Source organism: Palaemon carinicauda, chromosome 24, assembly GCF_036898095.1.
Source record: "Palaemon carinicauda isolate YSFRI2023 chromosome 24, ASM3689809v2, whole genome shotgun sequence".
Classification (NCBI taxonomy): Eukaryota; Metazoa; Arthropoda; class Malacostraca; order Decapoda; family Palaemonidae; genus Palaemon; species Palaemon carinicauda.
Genome location: NC_090748.1, coordinates 2,286,095 through 2,299,036, shown reverse-complemented (window position 1 = coordinate 2,299,036; position 12,942 = coordinate 2,286,095). Strand labels below are relative to the sequence as shown.

Here is a 12,942-nt window from a genome sequence, read left to right as displayed (position 1 = left end):
GGCCAGGAAGTTGTTGACAAACAGGGCCGAGAACATAACCTCCTTCCAACTACGATGGTGGAGGTAATGAATAGAATTTAGATTTCTATTCTTTGTATGGCAGATTTTTATCTCTATTGTATTTTTTCGTCTCTTGCATGTATTATATTACAGTATACCCTCCCAAAATTATTTGGCCCAACTCTTTATGAGTGGAGTTCTATTCAGGATTGGATAATCTACCCATACTCAGTTTTTTTTTCTTTTTTGCAGGGTAGACACCAGTGTGAATTATCAGATGGAAATATTTAGATGCATGTCAGTAAACATTACGGTGAAATGTGTAAAAGCACTGTTTTTTGTGTAATTAGGTACCGTAAGTAGATATTTTAAGAGTACATTATCTACCATTTTTCTGTCAATGTTATTTTTTCTTTTCAGCTTGATGATCTTTAACATGAAGTGTCCAAGAGCCATGAAGTCCAATCCAAGGAGGGAAAAAAATATTTTGATATAATGCCTTTTTTTTTATTAACTATATAAATGTATCTATGACACTTGAGTTTTTTTTTTAGTTTATGTAGTCCTATCTTTGAAAGATTTCTTGCCACTTTTTCATTTTTCAATATTAATCATGAGGATGATATTTGCTTTGTATACAGTACAAATATTCCTGTCCATGATATATTACTGATAATCCTACATAAATTGATGGTAATCAGGGTATCAGCTCAATCATGTACAGTATTTACAATGCATTACATATAAATAATTAAAATGTTACATTTTTGTCATTTACATGTTATTATGTTAGTACTTTATACCTATTTCTTCGTTTAAAATACGGCAAATTTTACTTGTATTTGTTGAAGATTTTTATTCAATTAGTCTAGATCTTTCAGGAAATCTTTATTAATCTCAGCACCTCTGATATGAACATTATTAGAAACAGTGTTTTGTTTCCATTCTCTCTTTTGTGGAGTCAGCAGTTGTAGATTATACTTAATTTTTTTTCTTATTTTCAATAAGCTTTATGGCAATTAAAAGTTCTTCTTTCATCCCAATTCATCTTTCCCTGTTGCAAGGAAATGCTAAAGGGAATCAGATTCCAATTTTTTCTATTAGAATGCCACATACACTTGACTCTCGTTATCTGTGATTAATTAGTTTACGAAAACAGCAAGTACTGTATAGGAAATAAATTTTTCCCATTATAATATAGGGTAAGTGTGTCTTATGTAGACCTCAAGTTCCCAACTGTTTTTGAAGGTAGCCAACATAAAAAAGAACAAAGGGGAATTTTTCTTCTCACCTCTTACCATTCCTCTCTGATGAGGGAGTCAGGCCACACTCCCCCATTATCCATCACAGAGGAAGCTTCATATGTTGACTCCCCCTACTGCTGCTACCTCAGCGGTCACCTGAGGTATCAATAGGGCCTATCGAAACTGAGTCACAATCGTTTGCTATTCCTTCCTATTTCTAGCACACTCTTGCCTCTCACATCTGTCTTCCTATCACCTATTATATAATAAAGATAGACTTCAATTCGACTTTAAAATAATCTTTGTAGCGATTATAACTTTAGTATTTAGGCATTTCACTTACGGTATATCAATTACCTTTTTCGTCCAGTTTTCCTGTTGACGAATAATCATTTCGACTAATTGTCTCTTCGACAAATTATCTTTGATGAGTTATCAGTCGATCAAATGTCTTTCAACCAATTGTCAGGCTATCTCAAGAGCCATAATTCCCAGAGGAGCCATTAGGCTTATGCACTCCACAGTATTTCTAAAGTAAAAATTTCCCCTGGTATGCGAGACAGAGAATGTGAATCAAGATCACACAAAAAGAATTCCTATGCATAACAGCATTGCGAGTGTTAATAAATCCCTAGCACCAGACTGGTCTGAGCTCCAGTATCCATCTGAGCAACTACTTTATCTATTCATTATCATCATTTCCTCCTACAACTATTGACGCAAAGGGCCCCAGTAAGATTTCGCCAGTCGTCTCTATCTTCTCCATTCATCATCTACTTCACACTTCCTAGTCCTCAGCCATGTAGGCCTGGTCAAAGTTTGATGAACTAACCTCTCTAGGGGAGCACGAAGAGCATGCACAAATCATCTTCATCTATCCCGCACTGTGGTCTCATCTAGATATGCCTCTTGACTAATCTCTCTTATAGTTTCATTTCTAATCCTGTCCTGCCATTTAACTCCCATTATCCTTCTGAGGGCTTTTTTCCTCAAATCTACAAAATCTGTTGGATATGGTTTCATTGTCATGCCACGACTTGTGTCCATACAATAACACTGATCTCACTAAACTGATAATGTAGCCTGGTTTTTCAATATTAATCTTACCCGATAATCATGTAGCTGTCAACTCTGTTGCCGACAGAAATCTACGGTCGGGATACGCCAGCGATCGCTATACAGGTGGGGGTGAACACCACAGCGCCATCTGTGGTCAGGTACTCCAGTACTTCTTGTCAACACCACCTCAATTTTTTCCTCTGTCGTGCCTCCGGCTAGACCTACATGGATACGCTGTTGATTCTGGAGTTTTTGCTCACGATTTGGTGATGTATTTGCTCTAGAGTTTAGCTTTCGCTATTCAGGAAGTTTTATCATTAGCTTAGCTAGCTTTTGGAATTAATTTGATTAATTATGGTGACGAAGAGAGTATGAACTCTCTTTCACTTTTAAATGGCCGACCCTTCCCTTAGACGGAAGTGTTGGTGTCTAAGAGAGTATAGACTCTCTTTCTTAATTTTGCTTAACAAAAGTTATAGATTTATTTTATCTCTCTCCGCCTTTTATAGGCCTCTTCGATTAACTTCCTTTTATTATAAACTTATTAAAATTAATTTTTATATTTGTTTATATTCGACCTTTCCTAATAGTAGGCGGTCTTTTCTTGGTACCGAAGTTAATTAACATTGAGCCCGTCATTTCGTTTTTACCTGTTAACATATTATGCTATTTTAATGTTTTTGAAAGAATTTCTTTGATAGTCTCGTACTGTTTTCAAAGTTGAACTAACGTTTTGTTTTGTCTCTGCAGTTGTTGACGTTTCTGAACGTTCAACTTGCGCTCTATCGTTACGATAGAGAGAGAATTTTCACGGTGTCACGTTGCAGTAAGAGTAAACCGATTCTAGCGTTTTGTTCATTCTTTCTTAGCTTAATGGTTTTAATTCTAATAAAGGAACTTTTTATTTGGGAAATCTTTCAGTTTTTTTCCTTTAACGATATATATGATTGGGCTCATCTCTCAGGTTCTAAGTCAAGAGAGAGAGAGAGAGAGAGATAGAGACGGAGGGAGAGAGAGGAGGATAAACGTTTCGTTCAAGCGAGTAACGTTGTTATCGTTTTTGCTCTTCTCCCTAGTCTCTTTAGGGGAAGAAGGTAAACGTTTCTAGAGTTTTATTCTTGTTCTCAAGCTTTATGCGGTGAGAGATTTTAAACGTAGTTTATTTGATCTAGTGTTTAGTCTCTTTCCAGCCACTGAATTACTTATCTTTCATTATATTTTTCTGTTACATTGTAATTCTGTTTTCGCAATTACTAACTTTTAAGGAAGGATAGAATTGCGTGTTTCAGGTACAAACCACTTAAAGTTTTGAGTTCAGTGAAATAAGTGCAAACAGAAAATCAAAAGTGATAAAGTGATAAGCGCAAAGTGTTACAGTGTTGCGTTCGAGGGTTCGTCTGTTCGTGCCAGTTGTTCGCCTAGTCTGGGACCTCTTACAAGCTCCCAAGCCCAGGGGAGAAGTAATGTCGAAGGACTTATGGGTTCAGCAGGCCTTGATCGACGAACAGACGTTTCCCTCCGTGGTTTCGGGTGTATCTACACACGTTGCCGACGTGATCACCCCACCCACACAAAGACGAGAGAGCCCTTTTATTCCTCGTCTGCGGAAGAGGTTTCTCGCAGAAACCATGGACCAAATCTTGCAGCTTTTAAGTGCAAGTCGGTCCCTTCCGCGCAAGTCCAACTCCTAGGTGTAGCCATTAGCACTGGGTCAGTTCGGACTTGCTGCAGTACGACAACTGCACACCTCCCAGAGAGGCAAGGTGGTATCGCAACAGGCAGTAGCTCCGTCTGTTGCCGCACCAGCTGTTTTAGACCCTCAGTCTCAACGGACAGTAGCTCCGTTTGTTGTTGTCTTTCTTAAACTCTAGTGGTCTATGCTGCAGACAATGCAGTCTCAGCTTGCGGTGTTGATGCAGGAGTTTCAGGCAGAGAAGGTTAACACACCTCCTCCTGCGAGCGCTCCTCCACCTCTACGCAGTCCAGCCTGCCAGACGTATGATGTTGAGGTTCCTCAAGCTACCTCCATGCGTGAGCTGCCGCATTGGGAGTTGCCAGATACCAGCTCTGTGCAGCAACCTCCACTTTCCTTGAGGCAGGAGCCTCTTGCCACGCGGCAACCTCCTCAACACTTGAGTCAGGAGCCTTATGCTTTGCAGCAACCTCCTCTACCCTTGAGGTAGGAGCCTCATGCGTTGCGACTACCTCCTCCATCCTCGAGGCAACAACCTCTTGCGGTGCGACAACCTCCACCATCCTCGAGGCAGCAACCTCAACTCCACCTCTGCGCAGTCCACCCTGCCAGACGTATGATGTTGAGGTTCCTCAACCTACCTCCACGCGTGAGCTGCCGCATTGGGAGTTGCCAGATACCAACGCTATGCAGCAACCTCTTGCGTTACGGCAACCTCCACCATCCTTGAGGCAGCAACCTCAACTCTTGCGGCAGCCACCTCCACTCTTGAGGCAAGAACCTCAACTCTTGAGGCAAGAGCCTCAACTCTTGAGGAACCTCATGCTATGAGGCAGCCGCCTCAACGCATGCAGCAACCGCATTCTTCACAGCATGAGCCTCTCTCTGCGCAGCTACCTCCTCAACCCTTGAGGCAGACGCAACTCTTGAGGCAGGAACCTCACAGGAGCCTCATGCTATGCGGCATCCTCCTCAAACCATGAGGCAGGAGCCTCATGCTATGCGGCATCCTCCTCAACCCATGAGGCAGGAGCCTCATGCTATGCGACATCCTCCTCTACCCATGAGGCAGCCTCATGCTATGCGGCATCCTCCTCAACCCATGAGGCAGGAGCCTCATGCTATGCGGCATCCTCCTCAACCCATGAGGCAGGAGTCTCATGCTATGAGGAGCTTCATGCTATGCGGCATCCTCCTCAAACCATGAGGCAGGAGCCTCATGCTATGCGGCAACCGCCTCAACCCATGAGGCAGGAGCCTCATACTATGCGGCATCCTCCTCAACGCATGCGGCATAAGCCTCTTCCCTTGCAGCTTGAGCCTCATCCCATGCAGCATGAGCCTCATACCATGCAGCATGAGCCTCATCCCATGCAGCATGAGCCTCATCCCATGCAGCATAAGCCGCACGCCATGCAACATGCTCTGCTTACCTTACAGCATGCTCTACATACAGCATGCTCTGCATACCTTACCGCATGCTTCTCAGTCACACATCTTTGGTTGTTGCCAACTCACTAGACTGTCAAGCAGTTTCATAACGTTGCCTTCTAGTCTGCTGCTTTTGCACCAGTGAAACCCTCACTGAGAGAACTTAGCTTTTCTCGGATATGGTTCCTGTAGATGAGAAAGTGCTATTCTCCCTCCTTCTGATATTCCCTTGAGGACTCTGTCATTTGGAGAGGAGCCTTTAGCTGCGTAGCCTCCTATGGACTTTTATTTAAGCATAACATGCTTCCAGGGAAGGTAATGGTTCCACTTCAGTCGCTAACCCCGTCTGTTACCACACCTGCTCCCATAGACCTTGAGCTGTGTTGCAAGACATGCAGTCCAAGCTTAGTCCTTGTTAGAGGATTTTTTGTTTACGGAGTCAGTGTGTCACTGGGAAGACGTTCAACAACCAGCAGAAGTGACTTGTTGTGACGCAGTGCGGCAACCTCAGCAACCCGATAAGGAGTTGTCTGTGCGACCCAGACAGTCTAGACAGCTTCGGGTTGTCACTGTACTTCCTCGCTTCCCCATGGTTGACAGTTCACAGACTGTGCAGCAGTACCATGATCTTGTGTCCGGCTCCGTCAGACGACTAGCTTTTAAGAGCTCCCACAAGTCGTCGCTGTCTGGAGATTCTCAGATGGACTATGGATCTGACCAAGGAACTGGGCCTCCTGGTCAATTTTGAGGAGTCCCAGCTCGTCCCATCCCAGACCATTGTCTACCTGGGTATGGATCTTCAGAGTCGAGCTTTTCGGGCTTTTCCGTCGGCCCCAAAGATCTACTAAGCCCTAGTTTGCATCCAGAGCATGCTGAGAAGGAACCGATGCTCAGTCAGGTAGTGGATGAGTCTAACAGGGACACTTTCATCACTGGCCCTGTTCATCGAGTTAGGGAGACGCCACCTCCGCCCCCTTCAGTATCATCTAGCGGCTCACTGGATAAAGGACATGACGCTAGAGACGATCTCAGTTCCTGTTTCCGAAGAGAGGAGGTCTACTCTCACGTGGTGAATGAACAGCTTTCTTCTCAAGGAAGTCTACCTTTGGCTGTTCAGAAACCCGACCGCCGTCTCTTCTCTGACGCATCAGACACGGGCTGGGGTGCGACTTTGGACGGACAGGAATGCTCGGGAACATGGAATCAGGAGCTAAGGACACTTCACATCTTTTGCAAGGAGCTGTTGGCGGTTCATCTGGCCTTGATAAACTTCAAGTCCCTCCAGCTTAACAAGGTGGTGGAGGTGGACTCTGACAACACCACAGCCTTGGCTTACATCTCCAAGCAGGGAGGGACTCATTCGTGGAAGTTGTTCTAGATCGCAAGGGACCTCCTCATCTGGTTAAAAGATCGAAAGCTCACGCTGGTAACGAGGTTCATTCAGGGCGATATGAATGTCATGGCAGATCGCCTTAGCCGGAAGGGTCAGGTCATCCCCACAGAGTGGACCCTTCACAAGAATGTTTGCAGCAGACTTTGGGCCCTGTGGGGTCAGCCAACCATAGATCTGTTCGCTACCTCGATAACCTAGAGGCTCCCGTTGTATTGTTCTCCGATTCCAGACCCAGCAGCAGTTCACGTGGATGCTTTTCTGCTGGATTGGTCCCATCTCGACCTGTATGCATTCCCGCCGTTCAAGATTGTCAACAGGGTACTTCAGAAGTTCGCCTCTCGCAAAGGGACACGGCTGACGTTGGTTGGCTCCGCTCTGGCCCGCGAGAGAATGGTTCATAGAGGTACTGCAATGGCTGGTCGACATTCCCAGGACTCTTCCTCTAGGAGTGGACCTTCTACGTCTACCTCACGTAAAGAAGGTACATCCAAACCTCCACGCTCTTCGTCTGACTGCCTTCAGTCTTTCGAAAGACTCTCAAGAGCTAGGGGCTTTTCGAAGGAGGCAGCCAGAGCGATTGCCAGAGCAAGGAGGACATCCACTCTCAGAGTCTATCAGTCTAAAGGGGAAGTCTTCCGAAGCTGGTACAAGGCCAATGCAGTTTCCTCATCCAGTACCACTGTAACCCAGATTGCTGACTTCCTGTTACATCTAAGGAACGTAAGATCCCTTTCAGCTCCTACGATTAAGGGTTACAGAAGTATGTTGGCAGCGGTTTTCCGCCACAGAGGCTTGGATCTTTCCACCAACAAAGATCTACAGGACCTCCTTAGGTCTTTTAAGACCTCAAAGGAACGTCGGTTGTCCACTCCAGGCTGGAATCTAGACGTGGTCCTAAGGTTCCTTATGTCATCAAGATTTGAACCTCTCCAATCAGCCTCTTTTAAGGACCTCACATTGAAAACTCTTTTCCTCGTGTGCTTGACAACAGCTAAAAGAGTAAGTGAGATCCACGCCTTCAGCAGGAACATAGTTTTCACATCTGAAACGGCTACATGTTCCTTGCAGCTCGGTTTTTTGCTAAAACGAGCTTCCTTCACGTCCTTGGCCTAAGTCGTTCGAGATCCCAAGCCTGTCCAACTTGGTGGGGGACGAACTGGAGAGAGTACTTTGCCCAGTTAGAGCTCTTAGGTACTATCTAAAAAGGTCATAACCTTTACGAGGACAATCAGAAGCCTTTTGGTGTGCTTTCAAGAAGCCTTCTCTTCCAAGGTCTAAGAACTCAGTTTCTTACCTATTCAGGCTCCTGATTAGGGAAGCACATTCTCATCTGAAGGAAGAAGACCTTGCTTTGCTGAAGGTAAGGACACATGAAGTGAGAGCTGTGGCTACTTCAGTGGCCCTCAAACAGAACCGTTCTCTGCAGAGTGTTATGGATGCAACCTATTGGAGAAGCAAGTCAGTGTTCGCATCATTCTATCTCAAAGATGTTCAGTCTCTTTACGAGAACTGCTACACCCTGGGACCATTCGTAGCAACGAATGCAGTAGTAGGCGGGGGCTCAGCCACTACATTCCCATAATCCCATAACCTTTTTAACCTTTCTCTTGAATACTTTTTATGGGTTGTACGGTCGGCTAAGAAGCCTTCCACATCCTTGTTGATTTGGCGGGTGGTCAATTCTTTCTTGAGAAGCGCCGAGGTTAAAGGTTGTGATGAGGTCCTTTAGTATGGGTTGCAGCCCTTTATACTTCAGCACCTAAGAGTCGTTCAGCATCCTAAGAGGACCGCTACGCTCAGTAAGGAAGACGTACTTAATAAAGGCAGAGTAATGGTTCAAGTCGTCTTCCTTACCAGGTACTTATTTATTTTATGTTATTTTTTAATAACTAATAAAATAAAATACGGGATACTTAGCTTCTTTGTTAACATATATGCTGGTCTCCACCCACCACCCTGGGTGTGAATCAGCTACATGATTATCGGGTAAGATTAATATTGAAAAATTTTATTTTCATTAGTAAAATAAATTTTTGAATATACTTACCCGATAATCATGATTTAATTGACCCACCCTTCCTCCCCATAGAGAACCAGTGGACCGAGGAAAAAATTGAGGTGGTGTTGACAAGAAGTACTGGAGTACCTGACCACAGATGGCGCTGTGGTGTTCACCCCTACCTGTATAGCGATCGCTGGCGTATCCCGACCGTAGATTTCTGTCGGCAACAGAGTTGACAGCTACATGATTATCGGGTAAGTATATTCAAAAATTTATTTTACTAATGAAAATAACATTTTTATATGTAATTTCAGACTATTTGATTTCCAAATTTTACCTAGCCATTGTCTGATTTTCTTTTTATCAATCTTTCATTAAACTCCAATTCTAAAGATCCTGTATTAGAGATCATAGTTCCTAAATATTTAGTTGTTCCAATACGAATACTTACCTCGAACTACTTTCTTAGGAGGTCACTGGTGATCTCTCTCTGCCGACCAGAGTTTTGAGTAAGTTACTCCCCCACTCCGCGCTCTAAGTAGCCTTACCCCCGGCATCAAGGAATGTGCCCCGAGGGTAGGATTAAGGTAGGTCGCTAGCTTGCTGGGTCAGCATCTTCATTAAGTTCTCTGGTCGCGAGGCGTTAACAACCCTCGCTCTCGTATCTCTGTCGATCCTTCCTTTGTGTGCGTTCTGTGTCCCACGTGTTCCCAGCGTGGCAACTTGCGTTTTTCCAGTGTGCTTTCCCAAGTGTTCCTGTGCGTTCACTTTTCAACCGTGTGCTTACCCAGTGTTTTAATTGATTTCCTTAAGTGCTTGTGTCGTGCGTGGTGTGCGTTATGGAGCAGATTCGCCGTTGTCCTGGGCCTAGAGCCAGGAAATCGTGTGGAGCGTTCCTCTCCAAGCCCGAAGTAGATCCTCACTCCCTTTGTTCCTCATGTAGGGGTAAAGTTTGCTCGTCAGCAGACATTCCTGAGTGCGTAGACTGGAGCGATATACAGTGGGTACGTTACGGTACCAAGAAAAGGAAATCAGCGAAATGTTCCCCCAGGAAAATTAGTGTTTCCTCGCCGATACCGTCACCCAGTGAGCGGTCCGACGGGGTCTCGGTTTCGCCATCCCCTACTCAAAGTAGGGGACGAGGTAAGTCTAGTGTGGTGGATGAGCAAGGCGTCCTATCCCAGGAGCCCAGTGTTAGTGCAGTGCCAATAGCAGGCTCCTCTAGGGCTAGTGAAGGACCCAGTAGTGCGTCCGGAGAGTCGGCCCTTGTGCTCGGGGGGCACGCTTCCTCCGATGACCCCTTGTGGGGTAGTAACGCAGTCTCAGTGTCACCGCCGCCCTCGTGGGCCTGTGCTTCTGGCTCCTCTTTAGGGGGAGATAACCAGAGTAAAGTTCGACCTTCAGGTAACGATGCCTGCGGTTGGAGGCTCCCGAAGACGCCGGGTAGGTCACCCCTGAGGATGGATGTAGCCCTGGATCCCTGGCTCCCGGGCATGGAACGGTTTGAGTCGTTCCCAACCCTCCCCACGGAAGTTCCCGATGACTTCCTCCAGCCCTCGACCTCTGGCATTTAACGCCCGAAGAAGTCCCCCGCAGTCCCCGCTACCAGCCGACACGTGGTGAACACAGTGTCGTCTGGCTCATCGGACATCTATTCCTCGTCAGAGGAAGAGGTCAGGGTGAAACACCGCCGTCGAAGGGAGCGGTCCAGGAGCGAGCGTTCCCGGTCGAGGTCGCGCTCTCGTTATAACAGGAAGCGCTCCCGCTCCCCGAGCCGTAAGTATAGGAGAAGTGTATCTCCCGGGGGCGCCTGGATCTACGTATCGTCGCGGGAATCGAAGGTGCTTCGTTCCCCAGACCACCAGTCCAGTGAGCGGTCCCCAAGGCGGCCGCCCTCCAAGCACAGCCTTGACCCTCGCGACCTGGCTCGCAGGAAAGACCTCTCAATTAAGCATAAGTCCTCGAGCCCTCCGGTTCACCCCGCCCAGCGGGGGGAAACGCGCTTCTTACCAGGCAGCCAGGCCGAACCAGCCCAGCTGGTGCGGCCTTCAGGTCGGAAGGAACGGTTCCCGCTGTCGGGTCAGCCCCCGGGAACCGCGCCCTCAGCACCCAGAGCCTTTGGGCGTACCAGAGTCCCCGCTGAACCAGCGGTGCCTACACTATCCCGAGCCCCTGGTGCGGTCTTACCCGCAGATGAGGTCCAGTACCTCGGCAGGACGGCGCCCCTGGCCCCGAGGGCTAGGCGTCCAGTCGGCGTGCCCGGTATACCGGCTCCCCCACCCCAGGCCGAGACCTCGGCTGACGGGGGGGAGGGCTCCCCGACGGAAGACTCCGCCTATAGGAGAGTGGTTAGCCTGATCAGAAGGCACCACGAAATAGCTGAACCTGCAGCTACAGATGGAGATTCCTGGAGGTCGAGCTCGCTGAGAATTATGCAAACTCACTCCCAACCTAAGTCGTCCCTGGCACTCCCTCTGGCCCGAGACCTAGTTCTAGGGCAAGAGTACATCGACAAAGTGGTGGCCAGCAATGCCGAGGCTCCCAAGACCCAGAGTGCCTCTAAATTGCTCCAGGGCCTCAAAAACCAAGGGAAAATCTATGTGCCCGAAGGACGTCGCCCAGGTCCTTGTAAAGTGGAGACGGCCGTGGACATTCTGAGCCAAGGCGTCTCTGACGACAGAGCCTCTTCGGCCCCAGTCTGTTTCTCACCAGCAGAGGCCTCCATGATGGAGGAGATGTCGCGAGACTTGGTTAACGTCTCCTCTTGGCTAGACTGGTGGGTGTTCAAGACCCCGAGGACCCTGACCAGCAAGACCTAATGAGGGCCCTCATTACCTCCGGGGGTAAAACCCTCAAGTTCTTAACATATCAGTCTCTCGCCCTTACAGCCAACTGGGTTCTCCGTAAGAGAGACACTGTTCTTACGAAAGTGTCTCGGAAGGTACCGGACAGGGAGGCGCGAGCAATTCGCAGCCTCCCCCTGTGGGGAGAGTCTCTGTTTCCTCTGAAAGAGCTAGAGGCCTTAATGGAAAAGGTCTCGAAAAAGAAGGAGGCCAACGTCACCAGACAGGCAACTTCAAGGAGACCTCCATACAAGAGGTCCGTCTCGGACAGCGCCGCGACGCCCCAAGCCTCTTCCAGCACTACGAGGAGAGAGGCCCCCTTTTCCTCCTGGTCCTCAACTCCGCAACCCTCCCGCAGGGGAGCTGCAGCGCCCTCAAGCTCCTTCAGGTCGGGTTACTCCGCTTCTAGGAGAGGCAGATCAGGCCGCCCCTCTAGAAGAAGGTAGAGTGGGAGGCCCCCTATCCCCGCCCAAGCCTCGGGTTGGGGGATGCCTCAGACAACATTGGCAAGCATGGAAGGCTCAAGGGGCAGAGCCTTGGACAGTGTCCGTCCTAAAGGAGGGCTACAGACTCCCGTTCCTGACGAATCCACCCCCTCTTATTCCGGCCTACCGGACGGAATGGCTGGCTCCCAAAGATCCGTTAAAGAGGACCGCCCTTCAAGAGGAGGTATCCTCCATGTTAGAAAAGGGCGCCATGGAAGAAGTTCCTCTCCCAGGGCCAGGTTTCTACAGTCGCCTGTTCCTGGTAGAGAAAGCGACGGGGGGGTGGAGACCGGTTATAGATCTGTCAGCTCTCAACAAGTTCGTCAAGAAGACGGACTTCAAGATGGACACGCCAAAGTCAGTCCTGCTGTCCTTGAAGGAGAAAGATTTTATGATGACCGTCGACCTCAAGGACGCATACTTCCAAATTCCGATCCACCCCTCGAGTCGGAAGTTCCTCCGGGTGAAATGGGGTTCCCAGATCCTGCAATTCAGGACTCTTTGCTTCGGTCTGTCAACAGTGCCCCAGGTGTTCACGAGAGTCTTCACGACTGTCTCAGTGTGGGCTCACGAACGTGGCATCCGCCTTATCAGATACCTGGACGACTGGTTGCTCCTTTCCGCCTCAAAGGCCCTCTTGGAGGAACAAGGGAGAAGTCTCCTTCAGTTTTGCAGAGATCTGGGGATTGTCATCAACCCAAAGAAGTCAAATATATCCCCGTCCACCAGAATGAACTACTTGGGGATGACATTGGACACTATTCAAGGAAAAGTTTTCCCTTCGGAGGACAG

At 47.9% G+C, this 12,942-nt stretch overlaps 1 protein-coding gene across 1 annotated transcript in view; it reads left to right on the top strand.

The window, feature by feature from the left end:
• Positions 1 to 539, top strand: part of Ku80 — an 83,291-nt gene extending 82,752 nt beyond the window's left edge. The window contains exon 17 of the mRNA XM_068347953.1: positions 421 to 539. Coding sequence (XP_068204054.1) covers positions 421 to 435 — 15 coding nt within the window. The 3' untranslated portion in view covers positions 436 to 539. The remainder of the gene's footprint in view (positions 1 to 420) is intronic.
• Positions 540 to 12,942: the final 12,403 nt, after the last annotated feature.